Source organism: Sphaeramia orbicularis, chromosome 16 (genome assembly GCF_902148855.1).
Source record: "Sphaeramia orbicularis chromosome 16, fSphaOr1.1, whole genome shotgun sequence".
NCBI classification, from domain to species: domain Eukaryota; kingdom Metazoa; phylum Chordata; class Actinopteri; order Kurtiformes; family Apogonidae; genus Sphaeramia; species Sphaeramia orbicularis.
In genome coordinates, this window is record NC_043972.1 from 38,909,647 (window position 1) to 38,933,126 (window position 23,480).

The 23,480-nt window shown below is 39.9% G+C and overlaps 1 protein-coding gene across 1 annotated transcript; it reads left to right on the forward strand.

Annotated features, from left to right (window-relative positions):
* The first annotated feature begins 19,423 nt into the window (after window positions 1-19,423).
* On the forward strand, window positions 19,424-22,223 carry cited4b (Cbp/p300-interacting transactivator, with Glu/Asp-rich carboxy-terminal domain, 4b). Its single transcript, XM_030158103.1, has 2 exons — window positions 19,424-19,633; window positions 20,563-22,223. The coding sequence occupies exon 2, from the start codon at window positions 20,572-20,574 to the stop codon at window positions 21,325-21,327; it is 756 nt and encodes a 251-aa protein (XP_030013963.1). The 5' UTR covers window positions 19,424-19,633; window positions 20,563-20,571; the 3' UTR covers window positions 21,328-22,223.
* Window positions 22,224-23,480: the final 1,257 nt, after the last annotated feature.

The following is a 23,480-nucleotide window of genomic DNA, read 5'->3' on the forward strand; positions in this document are numbered from 1 at the left end:
TCCTGGGTTCGATTCTAACCAGGGACCTTTCTGTGTGGAGTTTGCATGTTCTCCTCATGTTTGCGGGGGTTCTCTCTGGGTACTCCGGTTTCCTCCCACCATCCAAAGACATGCACTGATAGGTTAATTGGTCAACCTAAAATTGCCTATAGGTGTGAATGTGAGAGTGATTGGTTGCTCAGATCTATGTCAGCCCTGCGATGAACTGTCGACACGTCCAGGGTGTACCCCACCTTGGCCCATAGGTAGCTGGTATGGATGGACGGACGGATGGATATTTATATGCAGTTAAACTTCTGATGAGAATATTCAGTTTCTGACATCACTGATAATTATTTGACGATCTCTGGAGTGAATTGATTTTGTAATGAATATGTGGCAAAGGTCTTTTGGTTTTTATTTTGTATCTTCTGTTCTTGATTCTTGGCTTTAAACAGCAATATCCAGGGATGAGCCTAGAGTGGATCTTGGATAAGCCTCTAGCCCTTGGCTTAGGTCCCCACCCCCATCTCACTAGTGCTTGCTCTTCTTCTTCTCTCTCTTGAACAGGCACACACACACATACACAGAAAGCACTACAGACTACTTTGCCAATTTAATAAAGAGAGACTTTGTCATGCGTATCTCTCCCACAGCTTCCTGGCCAGAGTGACAACAGTGTGGGTGAGTGGAAAAACAGGAAGAGGACAGGCGGACTATAGGCAGATCTAGTGGGCAATACACTAGCCTTGTGTGTATGTGTGTGTGTGTGTGTGAGATGGCTGTGCGTGTGTATAAACAGCATATGTGTTAACATGCAAAGACGTCTGTTCACCAGGACATTGCTTAACATTTAGAAGTGTAACAGAAATAGGCTTGCCAGTCAGGAAGGAGAACTGACTGTTTCCTAGCAGGGACGTCCAGCTGTCAGCGGCCATGCAGGAGCGGCCTGGCTCCACCATTAACAGATCCCATGATGCATCAGGCCTATGGACCAAGACCACAGGGAGAACTTCACCCAGTCACAGACCTTTTGGGGTGACTTAATAATGCATGATTTGTGTTTTTCTGGTAGCACAACATGATTGCTTTCCTGAATGCCCCTCTGGAGGATGAATATCTTTGTAAAAGTCCACATCCCTCAAGTGTTATTGAGTATTATGCTCTAAAAAAAATACAACATTGTGCCTTTTAGAACAGGATTGCACTTTTATCACCACTCCAGAGAGCACAGCCTATTCAACTTTGTTTTTTTTGCTATTATAGAAACAGTCCACCATTGTAGTTCTGCAATATTTTCCTTATGCACGCACACTTTCCCTCCTAATTATTTTGCTGCTGTCAAAGATGTTGTAACCAACTGCCTGAATACTAACTGTGTGTCCAAACAGATTTCTGCTGTGAGTGAGTCATTTGGTAAATATAGGGAATGACAGCACTGACTTTCAATTTGGGCTCAGCTGTTTAGCAGTCTACTTGGAACACACAAACACGTGAATGCGATGACAGACACACACTCGCATATATACACATACACAGCTGTCAGTGGTTTGGGTGTTCAGACGAGACATTTGAATTCAGCAGTGCATACATGTAGGAGATGGAATTGCAGTGCGCAAACATGGCGTGACATGAAACCTTGGCTTGAAAATAGGTCATATCATAGGTTGTTCAGCGTTTGAACTGCCGCAAATGTTATTGCTTCAGTGTATCAGAAGATGAAACCTGCTTTTGCTTGACAGCCAGAGAGGCTCCCCAGATGGTAAACAGAAAAATGAAATTATGCCCAGAACAATCCAGCTTCTTATTGTCCAAAAAAAAAAAAAAAAAAAAAAAAAAAAAAATGGGGAAAAAAAGACTGCTGCTTTTTTTTTTTTTTTTTTTTTACTTCAGGTGGAGTTTACTCACTGCTCACTGTCATATTCATGCCTTAAGATTCATTTAAAGATTCATTATGTAAGATTTGTATGTGTGGATTTTGTGTAGGAGTTCAGTTGTGTGAAGAGATGGATATTTGTTAGCTAGTTCCACTCAAACCTGATGTTAGCTATTGTTGAGCATTGTTGCTACAGTAAATGAGCATGTCAGGCATTATCCAAAGACATTTTTTGCATAATTGTTGCACAAAACAACCCAAGTCTTCTATAGAGATAAGGCATAGGCTGGAATTGGTTTTCACTCTCTTTAACAATGGAGTGCCCCGGGGTAAGTTAGCGCTTTAACAGTCAGTTAAATTAACCAGCAGCACCATCTGACAAAAAGGTGGACAACATGCGTCAAAATATGTGGTTTGTTTGTTGTTTCGCTAGGTAATTTCCGGTTTTGCCTTCATACTGCTTTCAAATTGATTTTAAAGTTACCTAATCAAAAGTTAAAATGGTTTCCACAGGCTCATGTGCGAAGGTGGAGCAGAGAGGCGGTGTCTGGAATTCAAGCTCCTAATGTTTTCCCAAATGTTTTAGGACCAGAATTATGAGAAATTGTACACCTCTGCATTCAACCCCTGAACAGAGTCTCTAGAAACCTGATGGAAAAACTCTAAAATCGTCTAAAATGACACACTTTTGTGCAACTTTTTGATATTCTGACAAAATGAATGCCAAAACCAAGAAACATGGTATAAATTACTCAGCTGTGAAATGACCTGAGAGCATTTTACTGTGAACATTATGAACTTGTAATATGAGTTATCCTCATTTTTTATAGCATTAACCCCCTAAGACCCACTGTCCACATTTGTGGACAAGAGTCTGTGGACAACTTTATTAAAAAAAAAAGAAAAAGAAAAAGAAAAGAAAACTGTCCACCACAAAGGACATTCCATAAAACTTTTAAAAACTGCTTCTGAAAAAACTGTTGCATCATAATGTCTCCAATATAGCCACTTATTTAATAATAATAATAAAAAAAAGCTTGTACTTTGCTGACATTTCCTGGATCTTAGGAGGTTAAAGTTATTGTCTAAATGCTATCTTAACCTAACTTAGATTTTAAAATAGAAATAAACATTTGTATTGGCGTTATAGCTACAGGTGGTAGAAATTATATCAAGCATCATGCCTTAGATTCATTTGAGTTTCATTTGTATTATTCATGTGTCTTGAATGAACTTGCAACTAAATCATTTCTCTGGTGCTTTGTAAAACTGTAGGACTGGCTTATCACAGTGCATAACTGTTACAGCTCTGCACAAATTATTAATAATAATATTTTATAAAATGTGACTTAGTAAATTAGCATTAAGTGAATGTGGTGGCAAGCAGAAATGTGATTGCTTAACTCATAGTTAATGTTTATTTTATTAAGCAAATCACAACACAGTAATAGGTTATCACTTAGCTACCATAAATGGGGTAAAAAAAAAAATCCCCCGAGGGAGCATGGACCTAAGCTAAGCCTCAAATGTTTATGTACGGCTTCACAGCTTACATAAAGTTTATGTTTGAGTCTGAATTTTGCTGGGAGGTGCTCATTTGTAGTTGCTACCTAATGTGGCTGCTGTAGAAGAGCAGAAAAGAGGCACCAAAACATTCAGGAGTAACCACTGGGTCTTTTGCAGAAAAAAAATAATGTCCTCCACATGGTAATTAATGTACATACCCTTATGGGTGTAGGCAACCAAGACAATTAGGAAGCTACTTTATATCAATAAATAACTTCCTCCCACACAGAAAAAATGCTGTATTTAACAAATACAATCTCACAACCTTGAAAATAAACAAGGCCACATCCCCTCTGCCTGACACAAACATAGGTTGTATGTGAGATTAATACTAAGTGGGATGAGAGGGTGTAGCCCCAGTTATATACATACAAGGCTGTGCATAATTTCCCCTGCTTATGTAAAGTTTATGTTTGAGTCTGAATTTTGCTGGGAGGTGCTCATTTGTAGTTGCTACCTAATGTGGCTGCTGTAGAAGAGCAGAAAAAAGGTACCAAAGAATTCAGGAGTAACCACTGGGTCTTTTGCAGAAAAAAAAAAAAAATGCAAGTCCTCCACATGGTAATTAATGTACATACCCTTATGGATGTAGGCAACCAAGACAATTAGGAAACTACTTTATATCAATAAATAACTTCCTCCCACATGGAACAAATGCTATATTTAACAAATACAATCTCACAACCTTGAAAATAAACAAGGCCACATCCCCTCTGCCTGACACAAACATAGGTTGTATGTGAGATTAATACTAAGTGGGATGAGAGGGTGTAGCTCCAGTTATATACATACAAGGCTGTGCATAATTTCCCCTGTGCTTATGTACATGTAGGTGTTATGTTTGTTATGGAGTGGAGTGGTGTGGCGGGGTGGGGTGTCACTGTGTGCTTTAGCTCCGCCACAAACCCGACTCCTCCTGACATCTGTGAGTCAATTAGCTGACTGAACAGAAAACATCCCTGCCCCCTCTCTCTCTCTCTCCCTCCCTCTCTCCCACACCCTCCCTTTTCTTCCATGCATCCCTTCCTCCACCAAACAACTCCAACCAGCCTGTTAGGTAGTATAGCATAGCAGCTCCTGTCTGCCCAAGCAGGCTGGTGTGAATGAGGCACTGGGGGAGGGGCGCTCGTCAGGGCCGGGGGAGAGAGAGGGAGAGAGAGGGAGAGAGAGGGAGAGGGTAGTGGGGGTGATGAGGTTGGATGTCAAGAATGTGGCTCATGGTCTGCTCTTTTGTGTGTTTTGTGCAAGATGAATGGGCCCATGGCAGGCTGGGGTGCTAGTCGGCTGCAGATCCCCGTTGACTTGTGTGTTAAAAAAGCCTGAAGGCCCTGAACTGCCCCTCTTGAAATGAGACAGATAGATAATGAAGGCTGCAGGGTGAACAACTTAAACGCCCACTACATATAGACATAACTATTTAATGTGTTATTTCCTCCATGGCTCGTTCTTGTCTCAATATTGCGTATAGCTTCATTATCTCTCTTCTGTTCTGCCTATCTCTATCTCTGTGTCCATGCCTCCCAGAGCCCCCTATCAGGATAGTTATTGTTAGCTAAGCTGGTGTGGGGGCTGTTCTTTTTTGTGCTTGGTGCATCCCATATTCCCTTCCCCACTCGTCCCCAATGCCCTACACATCCTCAGGCTACTGCTATGGAAATATGCTTCAGTCACATTGCTAATTATTTAAGAGTCGTCACCTCATTAACAGTGCTGGGAGATAATGAATGATTAATAGGTCATATTCCACATCATCACTGTGTTCTCCCACTCTCTCCCACCTCCTCCTTTCATAATAACTACTTGTTTGACAGGTTGTGCTGGATCTTGTTGTCCGTTTAGTGCGTACATCCCCTTCACTCCTGTATGCGCTGTTATGTGCAATGTTCCTGGAGGTAAACGTCATCGGTAGCTGTAAGGCAGGAAGTGCAGTGGAGGGGACATGATTAGTGTTTGTGTCGACAATGATCCCTCAGGCAAGTAAACGCTGAAGAATGGTGTTGCCTATAAATGTAGGCAGTGGGCTTGTGGTGCTGACTGTAAATGACTGACACAGCTTGGTAATGAGCCAAGATTTGATACATGAAACTAGAGAGCGGCAGTCCTATTTGTATAGTTTGCATTATGTCATCAGAAGGGTGTATGAGCACCTTCAGGCACTAATACTACTTATCATGGCTATGGTAACACGATAAGCGCACTACAAGTCACTTTACACAAAACACCCACTCGGTGTCCCAGACAGCTCTTCATGTTTCGCCTTGATATTCAGAGAGGAACTTTGCTTTCTTAAAGACATTATGATAACCTCTCGTTCTGTACCACTCAAATAGCCAGTATACATGGAAAAAAAGCAGTTTGGACTTATATTCATGCATTTCACTAGTCGCTTTTCCATTGGACACCTGCACAAAACTTTACAGATATTTACTAAATGTCGAAAAAACAGAAGTACATAATGTCGGTTTTTCCATAAAAATCACAAATGCGATGATTTGTTTATTTATTATCGCTACATGACACAAGAAGTCATTTCATAAACATGGCAACCAATGTAAATATCGTGTTGATTTACAGATATATTCATTATTATTATATATTACCCCTCTATCCCATACAAAGTAAAAAAAAAATATTTGGTTTCCTGGTGTGTCCACACATACCACGTCATTTTTCTATTAAAACTCTTCTTCTTTGCCTGTTGTAACATGCGTCAACATCCGGTTCTTTTTATTCACATGACTCTAGTTGCAGTAAAAGGTCTTTCCATTGCACTTTTGCGTGATATACCATTTGTGCTACGCTCAAAAAACCACCTCTTGCCAGCGCAAAAACTTTTAATCAAAAAACAAGTTTTGGCAAAATTGTCATTTTTCCATTATATTTAAGTTATATTTGCGCAATTTGAGGGTTAATGGAAAAGCGACCAATGACATATTCTGAAAATGCCATGAAACTGATGTCTAAGTATTGTCTTGTGACACGAAGAAGTCATTCCATAAACATGGCGACAAACGTAAATATGGTGTTGATTTACAGATATATTCATGACTATTATATATTACCCCTCTATCTCGTACTAAATTAAAAAATGATTGGGTTTCCTGGTGTGTCCACACATACCACGACATGTTTCTTCTTCTTCGCTTGTTGTAACATATGTCAACATCCAGTTTTTTAATTCACCTGACTCTAGTTGCCAAAAAAGGTCTTTCCATTGCACTTTTGCGTGATATACCATTTGTGCTACGCCCGAAAAACCACCTGTTACAGGGGCAAAAACTTTTAACTGAAATAAGAGACTTTTGGCACAATTATCATTTTTCCATTAGGTAAATTTTTATGCGCAAGTTATATTTGTGCAATTTGAGGGTCAGTGGAAAAGCGACTAGTGTTTGTTTTCCAATAATACAGTGTTGCTTCCATGCTTTTCACATGGCAAATGATAAAGAATATTCCACTAATATTCCTGTGTAATTGCAGCCATGCATAATGTGACTAAGCCCCGGCATGTCTATCTTGTCACAATATGGAAAAATGGCATGAGCTGCTTGTGTATTTTTACCGTTGCATCAAAACAACACTTTTTCAGAGATCCCTACCAGTTGCCGACTTGTTTGACCATGCCAACACAACTTCCCTTCAAGGAAAGGGGTAAAAGGTTGCTGTTGCTTTATTTGTGCATGACCAAAAACCTGTTGATGTCTAATTCTTTTATGTTTTGTAAATGTGGGTGAGGCTTTTCTTTTGGGCATGTTTGTCTACCTGAGACATGCAAACTTTTGGCTTGTTGATTCATGTGTAACGCACTGAGGTGAAGGTAAAAAGACAAGAGGCCACATGGTAGAAAACCCAACTGAATGATATTTCAAATACAAAGAATGCTCCTAAAACCTCAATAATACTGACATAGCTTATATGTCTGAATCAGAAAGTGGTTAATTTAGCAAAATAGACTTCAATTTGTCCAAAAGTATCTCTGCGATGTACACAGAGTTGATTTCTTTAACCCATAAAGACCCAGGACTACTTGTGTGGTAGTTCCCAAATGAATTTTTCACTTGATTTCACTTTTCTTAAGTGATTTAGCATCATTTATTATATTATTATCCTCTGAATTTTGCATTTTTCCAGTGTCATGTCAAGTCATGTGTTTTCCTATATATAATTCAGTGACCAGGTAAATGTTTGTAAAAGCTCAGGTTAAAGTTGAGGGTTAGTATATCAAAAACTGAGAAAACTGAAGAAAAAGTGATATTTTTCAGCAAATCTATCATTAACTGAACATAAATGAAGTATCTCCATCCACTGTCATTTATCAAACTCCATGGGTTTTACTGATGAATCAATGTTGTAGAAGATGACGGTGTTTCCATGGTAACTACAAAGCCTCTGAACATCCAAATGGGTCATATCTGATGACCATGAAAAGATGACAAACTGCATTTTACAACAATTATTTACATGCGTTGATAGGATTAGTGGATCAACAGGTATTAGATATTTTCGATCGATAGATACTTTTGGTCGTAAGTGGTTGTTTGGGTCTTTATGGGTTAAATTTATCAGTTTCAAAAATCAGAAACTGCTCAGAAATCATAAATGTACCATACAATCAAGAAGGTTTTTTGTTATGCATTTCTTCCCCATTTCAAAGTTGTAATAATAATTCAATATTACAATAACTATTCATCTGCTTGTAAGAGAGCACAGTTCCTTTTTGTATTTTGTTACATGATATTCATTGATTTGACTAAATGTGACATTCTACATTTTTGCTCAGTTAAACTATTAAGCACTTCAGCCTGTCATCTGAAAACTGGAAGGCTACTGCTGATTAATTATTAAATATGTCCAAGCATAGAAAGGAAGTTACAGGAAGAGGAGTGAAGTTCTTGTATTTCAACATGATCACTGCAGCGAGATTTGAAACAGTTACTGTCAACTTTGCGGATATTTTTTTCTCAAATTCTTAGAAAACCACAAGGCATTGCTGGGTTGTTTGATAAGTCTTGAAATTCACCCACACTGGACTTTTTTCACCACTATCTAAATCTAGACAACCCCATCTCCTTGATCTGAAATGACTCTCTTTGACTTTCTTGTGACCTACTTTGTTGGAGGTAATGTGGAGATCAGTCTTCCTTCAGTTTTTTCATGTGTGATTAAAGAAGTGTGTAAAAACAAAGCAGTCAAACAAGTGTGTCACCATGAAACAATGACAGAGTTCATCTAGAGGTAGCAGCGAGGACAAAGTGTTTAATTCAATTTCACATGGAGAATATTACAAAAGTTGTTGGAAAGCTGCTTTAACCTGGTATGTTCCAGCCACCCCCACTCAACTAAATCACTACTTTCACTCAGGCCTCACCCCCACTCACGGCCTCAGGTCCATGAGCGGCAGTTACCAGGTTTCTCCCCCCCTTCCTTGTCTTCCACGCTCCCTCACCCACCTCTTCTCCATGGTATGTTTGAGTCAGACCCTCCCCCATTAGCCTTGACTCAGGCTTATTGCCCTCTTCTCAGCTGCTCGGCTGAACAGTGACTGTTGATTGGTGGTTGAGGCTGAGAAGGAAGCCTTGGTTGTATTTATAGAGACTCTCTCATTTACCAGAACAATAACAACCCTCCCCCACACAAAGAGAGAGAGAGTGGCAAACTGACTTTTGGTTTCACATCTCAAGGGAAATGTTCATACTAGGACATACTCAAATAATGTAACTATCCATCTGTGCATAAGGTTATTAATAATGAGAGCCGATGAGTGGGAAAAGTTTGCAAAACTGATTGATATAGCACTGAGAAGAAACTCCTGGTATGATTTAGGAGGACGTTATGAATGGGTAGCAGCTTCATATATGCTTTTAAGTATATTAACATTAGATTCTCAATGGAATTTACTCATAATACTTGCGAAAATGAAGTGCCGATATTAAAAGCACAACCTGCAATTATTTTTTTTTTGTTAGATTAGCAACCACTATGTTTATCAAAAATAATGACATTTCAAGATTACCAGAAAATCATTTCCTCCTTTGTGGCAAAATTTCTTGAGTGTCCGTTAATATGGCTCCACCTCTTAACACCCACATGTCTATTGCAGCCGTGAGGCTTTATGCATTACTGGCAAAGACAGTGTTGGAGGGATTAGTCAGGTAGGATTGAGTCAGCTGGTCTTACATCAGTGGCTATTAGTTGTAAAGAGAGTTAAGTTGTGCTACGTGCAAGACAAATAGGAAAAAACAGGCTTCAGTGCATTGGCAACATTTACATTTACAATGGAATGTTTCCACATCTTTAGTTCCTGACATGGCCAGAAAATCATTAGCAATGACACGACTAATGTTAATACTTTTTCACTGGATAATTTACACTATATTTCTGCTAACATACAGCTCATGTACTATTGTTAGATCCGATGGGGACACTAATGTGAGACTTGAATAGTTGGCAGCTGCTCTGAGGAATATTTTTTCCCCAGTTCGTCTTGTGTGGGTACTACAAAGTGTTAAAAACAAGATAATCTAAACTGAGATGAAAGTCCTCGCTGACACCACAGTGTATTGAGACAAGACAAAGACTTTGAAAGACTGAAACCAAGACAAAGACAGGATGAGACCACTCCAAGTCCAGACGTGCTACACAGCAAGGGTATTACAGGAAAAATGTATGATATGATTTGAAAACCAACACTCATATACCAATCATCTATAAGGTAGTAACACTTGTATAGAAAGGTGTTTATTATTCATGTGATTTTTCAGTCTGTAAACCAATTCAACAGTTAGAAAAGGATTTGACGCATTAAAGAAAAACAGTTGAAACTAAGGCTACGTTCAGACTGCAGGCAAGTGTGGCCCAAATCTGATTTTTTTGTCATATGTGACCTGTATCAGATCTGTTAAAGATAGTTTCAAGAGCACAAATCAGATTTTTTCAAGTCCAACCCAGGCCACTTTCAAATGTGGTCCTAAATCTGATATGTATCTGATATTTTCAGTGTTGGGAAAAACAACGTTAAAAATAGTGGTGTTACTAACGCCGTTATTGTTTTCCAGTAGCGGGTAATCTATTGAATTAGTATTTGAAACATTACAACACCATTACCGTCACCACAGTGAAATGGGGCACATTACTCTGCACTGATATCTAACAGCTGTTATCCGTCCTGGCTCGCTCAGCCAGGCGCGAGAGGTTCATGGATGAGTCGAGTCTTTTGAACGGCTCTTTTCAGTGAACGATAAGAACTGATTGGTTGTGAGCCGTTCATTCACGAGCTGTTCTCATATTCAAATTGCCCACACCTCCTTCATGCTTCACCTGTATGTCCATGAGTCTGAGTTGTCCACACTGCCTTCACCTGAACGACTAATGACATGTCCGAGTTTGAGTTGTCCGCAGCACATCCCATTCACTTGAACGCAGCTATGTGTGCACCTAATTTAGGGGAGGAATTATCAGTGAGTTTGACTGACTGGACTGAACACACTTACCGCTGTATCAGGGAGGAACGACTGAAAAAAGTGGAGATGTGGGATTAACCTTAATCTTATTCCTATAAATGCAGATATGCACTTATGTGGCGGAAAAGCCAGACCCTGGTGGACCCCAGCCTCACCACAGTCATGGTATTCAGTACCTGTCTGCTGTTCTACTCTATGCTACTGACCTGTGAAACACGCTCAAAAATCAATTTCCTTTTACATATTTGAAGGTTTTTCAAAAAAGTAACACAATAATTACTTTCCCTGGTAATTAATTACATTTATGAAGGAGTAATTCCGTTACTAATTCAATTACTTTTTTTGGGAAAATAACTAGTAAATATAATTAATTACTTTTTAAAAGTAATTTGCCCAGCACTGGATATTTTGCAATGCTACTTCAATCTGAGCGTCCAGGTCGCATTTAGCTGACCTTTACATCATTGAAATGCAACAAACATTACAATTCTGTGTCCCAAGAGGAGGAGTGGCGGGAAAAACATTTTTACCTCCATAAACACTGTGCGTGCCTGTGTGGTCACATATTTCATCAGGACCTCTTTTGCGCATGCGAGTCACTTCAGGGTCGCTTTCAGTTCATACTGAAAACTGATAGAAGTTGCATTTAATGTGTAATATGAATGAGCACACACAAAAAAAAATCGCATTTCACCAAAAAATCTGGATTGTGCATTAAGACCTGCTGAGTGAATGTAGCCAAAGACAATACATAGACCTGACTGATCTATAGTAAAAAGGGTGCATTTACCTTATCCTTGATTAGATCCACAAAATATTCATGTTTACATGTAGCTCTGGATACATGGAAAGGCAGACAATTTTCCTGTTTTTTGAAAAATGTGTTCATATTGAAGTCATAGCAAGGTACCATAAAATCCCCGAATATGACGCATAATCCAAATATGTGCATGTCCACTGAATTCTCTGAAATCCTGATACACATGATGTATGATGTAGCTGCGAATATCCAAAAAAATACTGTTTACATTACCTGTATGAAATGCAGAATATTGTCATTTAAGGAACAAATGTGAAATATACTGTAAGTGAGCAGATGAATGTATTGACTGACTGCTGCATGGTTCTCACTCTCTAATCTATAGACTAAGCCTCTCATTTGGAAACACTCAACCAACTGCACACAGCTCCTTGCTGATAATTGACTTGTTGATCTGTGGTAGCAATAATAACTTTCTACACTGCCTTCCAAAATACAATGACAATCATATAAACAACTTACAATAAGAAGTCAAAGGAAGTAGAGAGAGGGCACGTAAAATGGCAACATTGGTTTGAATAATAACATAGAACCATCACATCCAGCTACTTCTGCCCACTCTTAGTAGCCTTTCTGTGCCCTCATCATCAATTTTTCCACCGAAGGTCAATAGCAAATCTGACAATCCTGCTCCAGATCAGTAATTGGGACCAGGCTGCCTTCTTTGCATGCATGACCAAGAATGAAATTTTTCGTTAACACATCATGGAGCAGCGGTATCATCGCTCTTCTACTTTATTCTAGCCTGTGTCTTAGCTTCAGCCGGTTCTCAGCAAACGCCTCCATACTCTGCTTCATGTTGTTGAGTAACAATGAACAATGGGCAGTGAGGTCAGGCATAAAGGTTCTGCAGGCACCAGCTTGAATTTTTAGAGTCTGACATCTCTGACATCATAACAACACAGGGAGTAAAGATATACTGTCATCTTTACCACTAGGTCAGTTCCATCATCGTTATCCACAGGAGGAATCATGCATCTAACAAAGAGGCTCCACCATGATAAGGTCACAGCGTTACACAACCACAGGAGCTCTGAAAACAGTTTAGCTCACACCTGATGCATGGTGTAACATGCAGAATAGTGAGGTCATATTTGTTGACACTCCTGTTTTAAGTATTGTTTTGTATTTATACTTCTTCATTGTCTGTCCTTTCCCATAAATCTCCTATACTTTTTAACTTCTCGTGCATCCTACTTGAATGAAGTTTGCATGGGAGTCCACCTTGTTCTGGGACCTAATGTCTTTTTTTTGCATTAACTGGCTACGTTGCTAAAATTACAGTAGCTACAGTCCTCTATACTGAGGCAGTAAAATCAGAACAATGGAAAATTGTCTTAAATTTAGTTGGACACAACGTGAAATCAATTCCAAAATGTTTTAAAACATTACGGACAAGGTTAGTGACACATTGCAGACATCAAGAACAGTAAGTTGGACGAAATGAATTCCTTCTAGATCCTACAGTTCACACAATCGCAGTAACGTGTATCCACTAGGGCTGCACGATTCTGGCAAAAATGTGAATCACGATTCTTTTGCTTAGAGTTGAGATCACGATTCTCTGGCGCGACTTTTTTTTACAAAATGTTTATTGCACCACTGTCAAGGAAATGGGTTCTTTTACCTCTGATTCGCATCTTTCATATCACTCTGCAAGTAGTCCGCTCACTTATGCAGTGTTTGTTGTGGAATTGATCTGTTGGTGTGGCTGTGTAATGGGGGGGGGGGGGGTGCACATTCCAGCAGGGGGTGCATGCACGTGCGTTTCGGTTGGTGGGGGGGGGAGCTTGGCCACACGCGCGCAGTTTGGCCAAGAGGGGTTGCATGCGCGTGCATTTCAGCCGGTTACTCACACGTGGTGGTTTCCATCCTACTTATATAATGGGGGTACGGGGTGGTGGGGTCCGTGCCCCCCACAGAAGTGAAAGTGAAACTTTATGTTCACTTACCTTTTCCTTACCCTCCTGTCCTGGCCTATTATATATTATACATATGTATAATACACGATGGTGATGATTTTTTTTGTATGAAATGTTTGGTGTGGCGGCATGGATAAACCTTAGCAGCAGAAACACTGCACTTACAGTCCCGGTTGCTAAGTGACATCAGCTGATCCGTGAAAGTTTGCAGCATAAAGAAACTTCCCCGTCAGCACAATGGAATATTTTTAATATACAATTTTTAGAGAGGGTGAAACTTTTGATTCGTGGTTAAAGGTCGAGTTATCCTCACTGGCATGGAAAAGAAAAGGAGAAAAAGAACAGCAGTGCAGAAGTCAGAGAAGTGAAAATGAAAACACACTTGGATCTAGACGACAGAATAGAAGACCGACATGAGATTAACACCGCTGAATGTGAACCGTAATTGGGCATGAGCTCAGGTGGGTGACTCTCACCACTACCACTGGGGTTTTCACCCTTTTCACTCTCTTTACCGCAGACGTTCCTCCGCTGTCATTCACTCTTTCTTCACTCAACTGCAGCCGACAGCAGCAGTCTCATGTGTTGTAAAGATGCTTTACCATTGGTTGAGGAAAGAGGTGGCGGTGGTTTTGCGTTTGTGGGCATTTATTTGTAATGCAGCCTGTAAAATAAAATGGTTAAAAATCGTATGTGTTTCAGAAATGAGATCACATATATGTGTGAATCGAGATCGCGATCTTTTAACGATTAATTGTACAGCCCTAGTGTCCTCCATTTGCTGCCAATAGTGCCTGCATCCTTCGCGGCATTGAGGTCACCAGATTGTCAATCTGTCTCTGGAATTCGCAGCCATCTACAGATGTAGGATTGTTACATTATGTGCCCCAAAGTGTGCAGCAACTCTTGCAGCATTCATTCTAGTGACAACCTGCCCGTCGCTTGATCCCTACTTGCTTGTGGAAGTCGTGGCGTTGTGACTTTGAACAGATCTTCGGTTTTGAGGCCAGGGCTTTTATAGGCAGTGGAGTAACAGGACATTGCCCAAACATTTTCATTACTCACTTTTCTTTTTGTGGATTAATCTGGAAGCGGCTAACGTATCGACTAATAGTTGCGCCACATGAACACCCTCACTAGGGCTTGCAAAACCACTCATGTGAAATGAGGAACTAATCCCTTCTTCACTACATCTAGATGTTTACCTCCGCCAAGGAGGTTATGTTTTTGCCAGGGTTTGTTTGTTTGTTTGTTTGTTTGTCTGTCTGTTTGTCTGTCCGTTAGTGTGCAACATAACTCAAAAAGTTCTGGACAGATTTGGATGAAATTTTCAGGGTTTGTTGGAAATGGGATAAGGAAGAAATGATTAAATTTTGGTGGTGATCGGGGGTGGGGGGGCCCACGGGGGGGGGCACTGATCAGCCTTGGCAGAGGTCTGCGCTCTCCGAGTGCTTCTAGTTTTATTTATTTCTAAATGTTAAATTTTGTACATTGGTACTTGGTGCATTTTTAATGCCTCTTGGTATAGAAGTCATTGTATAGTGGCTGTTATCAAGGATGTGGGTGATGCAGATAGCTGTTAGCTTACTAGCTAAAAACCTCAAATAAAACCCAATTTTAAACAATATTCAACGTGAATTTCATGTAAGTGCACAAGCACATGCAAATCTTCCACAATGCACCTTCATTATACAAATATATAAGGGTAGGTGTATAGAGTTGTAACATCTAATAACAAGAATTCAGAAAAGAGGAATGACAGTGCTAGCATTCATAGATAATTATCTCACATAACACTTGTCTGTCTCAAAATCAAAATTGAAGCATGAAATGTAACTGGTGTTTTCATACACTGGTTCATGGGGTGTGGGGTAAGAACATTATCACAATCTTCTGCCTTCCGGTCTCCTATGAAATGTTGAGAAGCAATGTTGAGCTGACTTTTTATAAAGTGCAGTTCACCAAAAGGTTGTAAATCCATATAGTGATACATTAAGTGATACACTAAAAAAGCAACCAATCCTTCGACTCCCCTGTTTCCAAGTGAAACCTCTAACAAAATAAAATAAAATGAAGCCACCACTTAAATAGGATTTTTATTGAATGCTGCCTTGGGTCATGTTCAAAATGGAAATGAAAGCATGATTTTAAACCTATTCCTCTTATAAATGTAGTATAAAGCTTCTTCTGAAACACAAGCACACCTGCACACTCACACATGAGCATTAAAATCAATAAATGGCTCAAGGCAAGGTGTGTGGAGGCTCCACCCCCAAAACTATACACCACCGAGAGGTAAAAATCACTAAAACATTCCATGAAGCATATGCAGTACGGAGAAAACTACCTATAATGGGTCCTTCTCGGTTCAGCTGGACTGGTTTAGCTCTTTTGAAAACATTTCGCTAAACCAGTTCAGTTGAACTGAGATGAACTACCAAGAAGAACGATGACCTGGGCAAATAAGAGCCTCCACAGATACCTCTAATGGGATGCAGTTGTGGCACTGTCTACTTTAAGACAAGTTAATCCTGCTCCGTAGATATATAATTACAAAACACACATTTTTCGCCACAATCATGGTTGATTGGTATTTCATGCAAATATCTACTTAAAAAATGCAGCGCCACAAGATTTGGAATTACTTGTGCTCCTTAATGCAAATGAAAACATTAGGATCTTTTAGCTCTAGGTTACAGTATGCAGCTGGTTGGTGAATTTTAAAATACTGTAGTAACTTTGCACAGAGCCAGTGGTTTAGTTAAGAAGTCAGCCATTATAAAACAACTTGTGATGATTATTTCAGTTTAGACTGGTTGTCTGCCTGAGTTTCTCACCAACTCCTCACACCTGGGAGTGGCTTATTAACACTTGTTTAAAGTGGATGGGCAATGTCAGACAATGACAAAGCCTGCCAGTGGTTGCCCATTTATAGACAAATTCCCTGGACAATAGATTGGCTAGCTCTCCCAAAGTGGTTCTATTCATTTGCAATTGCAGGCAAGAGGTTGTTGTCCTGAAGTGGGCAATCAGAGACATGTGCATCTGCAGAGTAGGGACACACAAACACACACCATCAGAGAAACACACACGTTGCATGTATCTGGACTCTACACACATAAATGAGGCAAACACACATCCATGCACAGCAATAGTTACATGGCTGCTGCAGCCAGTGTGGCCTAGAATAGCACACTGACTGCATTCCTCTGCCCCCTACACTGCCTCACTGAGGCCAACACACAGCAGACTGGTAGGTCACATGGACCAACAGTGATCTTGGAGATGAAGAATACATGCATAAACCACAGTTAATATGCATACCATAATAACACTTTTAATATGCATATACAAGCAGGTAACATGCAGAAGTGCAACAATAATCTATCTATCTATCTATCTATCTATCTATCTATCTATCTATCTATCTATCTATCTATCTATCTATCTATCTATCTATCTATCTCTATCTATCTATCTATCTATCTATCTATCTATGTCTGTCTGTCTGTCTGTCTGTCTGTCTAAAGAAAAGATACTGAATAATGGCTTTGTTTCTACTTTATTGCATCCTTTGAAACTAAATATTGCTTAAATTATTGGAAATTTCTTAGTTTAAAGCACCTATCTACCTATCTATCTGTCTGTCTGTCTAGCTGTCTGTCTGTCTCAAACACATTTGTTCTTTGCTGTGTGTAAAGAGTAAAGCGTTGCCTCTGTGTCTGTGTGTGGTTGGGGGAAGTGAAAATGTCCCAAGAATGCACACCTTGATGGGGGTTTAACTGACTCAAAGCCTGTGTTCACAACCCTCAGTGCTCAGTTTAGATGCAGTGTTCACTTCTGATTTTTGTTCATTTGTTTGTCTGTTTGCAGATTTCAGTATGCAGTAGTCGATTCCTGAACCGATCCTCGTACAACAAAGGACACCAACAAGTGACCTGGCTGCAACTGCTGTATTGGTTTGTGTCTTAAGCTCCTCTAAGGCTCAAGCTTTTCTTTTTTTTTTTTTTTTGTAGGTTTCTGTGGCCTTCAGTCATTTCTGTAGATATGTAACAGAGAAAAAAATTTCATTATCTATCTATCTACGGAAGTGCACTTTCCCTTCATTTACCTTGTGCAATAACAGTCACTGCTCTATTCTTGTATATCTTCTTCAGTACTCGATAGTTTTTCATCTCTATACTTTTTGCACACGGACTATCTCTTGTGTTCTGTTTACATTCCGAAAGTTCTGCACATATTTAGTCACTTTAACAAATATTTTTAGATATTTTTTTATCAGCTCTTTATTTTTCGATTGTATTTGATGTTTATTGTGTTGTGCTGCTGTACATTTGAATTTCCCAATAAAGTATATCTTATATAGTACTTATATACTACTGAAGGGAGCCGTTCAGTCAGGAGCCGTTCACTGAAAAGAGCCGTTCAAAAGACTGGCTCTTTTACTTTTTTGTATTATGTAGAAACACCAATCTTTTAATGACTATATAGACTACATATGATGATTGACATTACATTTTAAAGGTGTTTAATAGTTACTTAAAATGTGTGGGTTAAATACATGACATGAGACGTGATATTAGGCAAATGCTAGAATTTGACAAAAAAAATGTCAGTACATTATGTGGACCAGTCTGTAGCCTAAAAATGAAGAAGAAAATAAAACATTTTCTTATGAAATAACATTTTATTCTCCCCAAAACAAGAACAATAAATGTGTGTAAACATACGGAAAAAATTGCACAAAACACAACAGTGATTAATCACTGCAATTACTTAAATACCTGAACTATAGTGCAATTCTCCTCAGAACAAGAACAATAAATGTGTGTAAAAAAAAAAACGGAAAAAATTGCACAAAACACAACAGTGATTAATAACTGCAATTACAGTACTTAAATACTTAAAAAAAAGAACACTCCCTCCATAAAAAAAAAAAAAAGAACGGCTCTTTACAAAGATTCGGTTCCCATCGTTCATTTCAAAGAGCCGTTCAAAAGATTTGATTCGTTCGTGAACATCACATCACTACTGCTAATCTGCTGTTTTCTCACATTTTAACATACTCTAATGCTAGTCATTACTCACTTCATGGAGATAATATGCAAAAAAAAAACTTTTTTGTTAAAAAAAAGTTCATTGCAGTTTAGTAACAATAACAATCAACTGATTTTTTTTTTTTTTAGTTTAGTTTATTTTGAATATGCAAGAAGATAAAGTAATCTTACTTAGTCTTTAGACAGAGGTCATGGAAGAAAACAAAAAAAACAAAACTTATACATATACATGATTTCATTTACACATTCGAAAAGGAGTGGGAGGAAGTCTAATTTATTTAATCCCCACCCCTTCAACACTCAAACATGTTACTGCAGATCAGGTTTATATAGAACAGCAAAGTTACACTAATGGTATGAATTACAGTGGATGGGATGATGCATAAGTGTCCACTGTGTCGGCTGATATGGAACTAAAACAACAAAATCCATAAATATACAAGAGAAGAGCTTTGAATAGCTGTCCACTGTAGTGACCACTATGCATGAAAGGGTTAAGTCAAACAGAAGAGCAGTTACTTATGAAGACAAACAAGATATCTAAATATTCTTTCAAAAAGAAACAGTGGGGTGGAGAGTATTTAAATTGGCTACTGTGTCACAGCGCTCCAGCAGCCCCCTTTTTTTTTTTCTACGCCCATGCACAATTATATTAAGTAGGGCCAATAGGAACAAAGAAGAGGCAGGACCGAGGCTCCACCTCTCCCCGACTGCCTTCCTCTGAGCTTTTTAGATGTACATAATCCCTGAGTTGACCCAGAAAATAGGCAGTCGTTTCAAGATCTGATGCGGCAGTCTTTGTGCACACCGTCCCCGCTTGAGCATGAAGCGTAACCCTGTGGAATACATACTGTAATTCAGAGGAGCTTTACCGTGCAGAAAAGAGCAGCTTCAGAAAAAAGGACGGAAACCAAGCAAAGTAGCGCAACTTTGTAAAAACGTAGCGGATACGGGTAAGTGAATTTTTATCGGCTGTGTTTGTTGAATTTGGGCTTTTGGTGTGTGGTGGTGGTCTCACAGGCTGCTGATCCATTGTTTGCATTCCCTTGTTTCAAACTCGCCATTAAGAAATAGGGTTTAATATTTGTTTACAGCGGTAGAAATAGATAGAATACAGTCATTTAAGGGAGTCGATAGGATTTGATTGAGGAAAAGCCGGATCCTTTTTATTGAATTTTCTGCCTTGTTAGAAATGTGGTGATTCAGCTGTTGGGGATGTTGCATGATGTCAGTGTTCTTTGTTGCAACCTTACGTGCGTAAAATGTAACAGATTTTTCTGCCTCAGCTGACATGCAACATAAACGGGATTTAAGCAATCTATTACGTGATGCACGTTTTTTTTTTTTTTACTCCATTTATGTCGAAGCAGTCGTGCATGAATTATCGAGCAGAAAAATGTATCCAAACAATGTATGATGTTAACCTGTAATTTCAACCTGGGCGTTCATTCCTTGGCACAAAGAAGGGAGGTTTGAGGAAGACTAAACACACCAGTAAGGGTTTTCACTGCTCGCCAAAAGACACAGCAGGTTATTTAAATTCCCGGAAGCGTTTTGTGTGATTTAACTTGAGGTGGGATTGTGACATTACAGTCAAATTCCATCTTTTTGTCTGAGGTATGTAGGTATGGGGAACAGTCACTTTCAGTCAAGTCAGGGGCCAAGTTATGACAATTGTTAAACCTTACAATGCAAAATTGTTTGCGTTGCACATCTCAGTCCTGTGTGTCAGTATGGGAGCAGCGTTTGTGTTTGTCTTCAGTTTAATATTGATGTCAGCTGGATGCATAGATGCCATATTAACCCAGATATCCTGTTGTTCTTTATTTAAGCGTGTTTTGTGTACATGGCATTGTCCTTATTTGTGTCTCTGTGCTTAAAGACAGGAGGCATGGCAGACCATCTGATGATGCCCATGAATCACAGCTCAGCGGGCGCCAGTCTCCACGGTTACAGGATGGGCATGAATGGCGGCCTGCAGGCAGGTCACCAGCAGCATGCTAACCAGCAGGGCATGCGGGCGATGCCCAATGGCCAGATGATGCATTATGGCGGCGTTCAGGCCAACATGGAGGCGGCCATGAGACAGCGGCAGGGTATGGTGGGCGGACCCATGAATGGACAGCTGAATGGAGCCCAGATGGGCCACCACCAGATGACCTCTGGTAACATGATGTATAATGGCCAACCACAACAACAACAACAGCATCATCCTCAGCAGCAGCAGCATCACATGCATCCACAGCAGCACCAGCAACAAGCCCAGCACCCACAGCAACAGCAACAACAGTTCATGAACGGAGGCTTAACGTCCCAGCAGCTCATGGCCAGCATGCAGCTGCAGAAACTCAACACCCAGTATCATGGACATCCACTGGGGCCTATGGTTGGAAACCACATGGGGCCCACAGCCCAGTACCGAATGAACCCGGCCCAGCTGGCCAACATGCAGCACATGGCTGGACCAGCGCTGGCTCTGAACGGCATGGATGCTGATATGATCGACGAGGAGGTCCTGACCTCGCTGGTCATGGAGCTGGGCTTGGATCGAGTCCAGGAGCTGCCAGAACTCTTCCTTGGCCAGAATGAGTTTGACTTTATTTCAGACTTTGTCAGCAAACAGCAGCCCAGCACTGTTAGTTGCTGAGAGGACCTGATTAGCAAATGGACACAATGGAGACAAGGGGAGTGTGAATTTTCCAGGATGGATGAAGAGTGCTCATTCATTCACTTTTTATTTTTGTGGGCACCTTCCTGCACAACTAAACAGTGCAGGATGCACAGAAGACGGCTCTGGATATCCACACTGAATGCACAGTGCTCAAGTTCCGCATGTGCTAGTGGCCAGAGGGTGGTTGGCTTTAAGGCCTAGTTCCAGTTCTTCAATTTCCTGGACATGAATGTAATAAAGAAATGCTGAAATTCTCAAAAAGCCACTCTGAACAATGCTATGACACTGTGTAGCCTCCAAGCCTGGACTCCCATGACAATTTACCAGTAAAAGGTGTATTTATTTATTCCTATTTGAGAAAACTGATATAAAGAACCACCACCATCTCTATTTCAGGAATCACGCGATATTAATGATTTTTCAAAGTAGGACTACAGAAAACATCACATTTTAAGTTCTCTGCTTTGTTTTCCTTTTTGCCCCATTTTGTTTGGCCTAGTATTAAAAAATAAGCTCAGATGACAAAGTGAGACTGGAGTTTCTACCTGAAAGTCTGACATGTGAGAAGTACAATGTTATCTCATTTCAATGGGAGACTCATTGAGATTGGAAAATGGTTCACTTTTGGAAAAGTGCTGCCTTTTTAGATGTGATGTTCTCAAAAATCTACTGCTTGTACTGTATGAAGCTATGAAGCTGTATAACTCCAACATGTCCACACTGTTGTGTTCTATTGGAGATGTAGAACCGCCTTAATCGCGCAGATTCTTATTTATTGGTTGTTTATATTGTCCCCTTTTTTGTGGTCAAGATGGGGGGTGGTCTCTGTGAAAAGGGGTTTTGAGGATCAATAAAGATGGCCTGGATAGAAATGTGGCCTGCTTTTCCATTCATTGCACAGATTTTCCCTCAGGCAGTGGAGAGCTAGCTTAGTGCTTAGGTTAATGTGTGGGTTAAGGGAAACCTCAGTTTTCTTTTAAGCCTGATGGAAGCGTTTAAACAGATGTAATATTTACGCTACTTGAGAGGGAGTTATACCCCACTCTACCTCTCCTGGGTCTTCAGTGTGATGTGTCTTCCTTGATTTATCACTGTCAGGGCTTAGAAAAGGCACAATGTCACTGATAGGTACATGATTGACATACAGTGATAATTGCATCTTTCTCTGCTGTTTGTCAAAAGAGGAGCTGTCTCACATATCAGCATGCATCTCCACTCCACTTCAGGATGGGATATTCAAATAACATTTTTTACCCAATGGGAATTGGCAAAACAAATGACACAGACAGGTGGTGAAAATGTTCTATCATGATGGCAAAATATTCTGTCAAAGGCTTGTAGTTAATCCGCAGCATTCTAACATTTGTGTTCTGTGTATACAGAGTATTACCTATATGAAGTGAAAATGTCCATAGAATGCACACCTGTGGAGGGGGGTGGTTAACTGATCCATTCCATGTAAGTTTTGTACAGAGGTTACATTCACACCCATGGTTCTCCATTTGGATTTATTGTTCGATGTCATTCTGTTTTGTTTTTTTTTAATTCTTTATTCAAAAATGTAGCTGATATCAGATTCCATTATGAACTACCCACACTCTTCAGCTGACCCTGAAGTGTGACAGAATAATAACCAGTGATCCAACTGTGCAACTGCTTTGTTGCTCTGTCTTCAGCTTCTTAATACTTAGCTTTTGGTCTCATAACTTTTTCCGAGACACTTCAGCGGTTCTCTTTGACCATTTGTTTAGATATGCTCACATGCTATTAAGTCTTGCTTGTGCACATGTGTTGCCCCTAAATACTAGGAGGTCTAACACCTCATTGTCCCTCTACTGTCTACCTTTGTCGCAGCTGTCTTCCATGGTTGTATTCACCAAGTGACAGATGTTGAACTCTAGTCATGTAAAAGGTGATTTCCAATATGGCTGCTCAGACTGGGGCTGCATTGCAAAATATTTGACCTGCATTTGATTTTATATCGAGTGTAATAATGCAGTTCAATGTGACTTTTTTTTTTTTTTTTTGCAATTTCTGAGTCCAATATTAGGAAAAACAAACATATCAGATGTGGGCCACTTCTGCCTGTGGTCTGAACATAGCTAAAAAAGTGTTGGATTTTCCCAGCT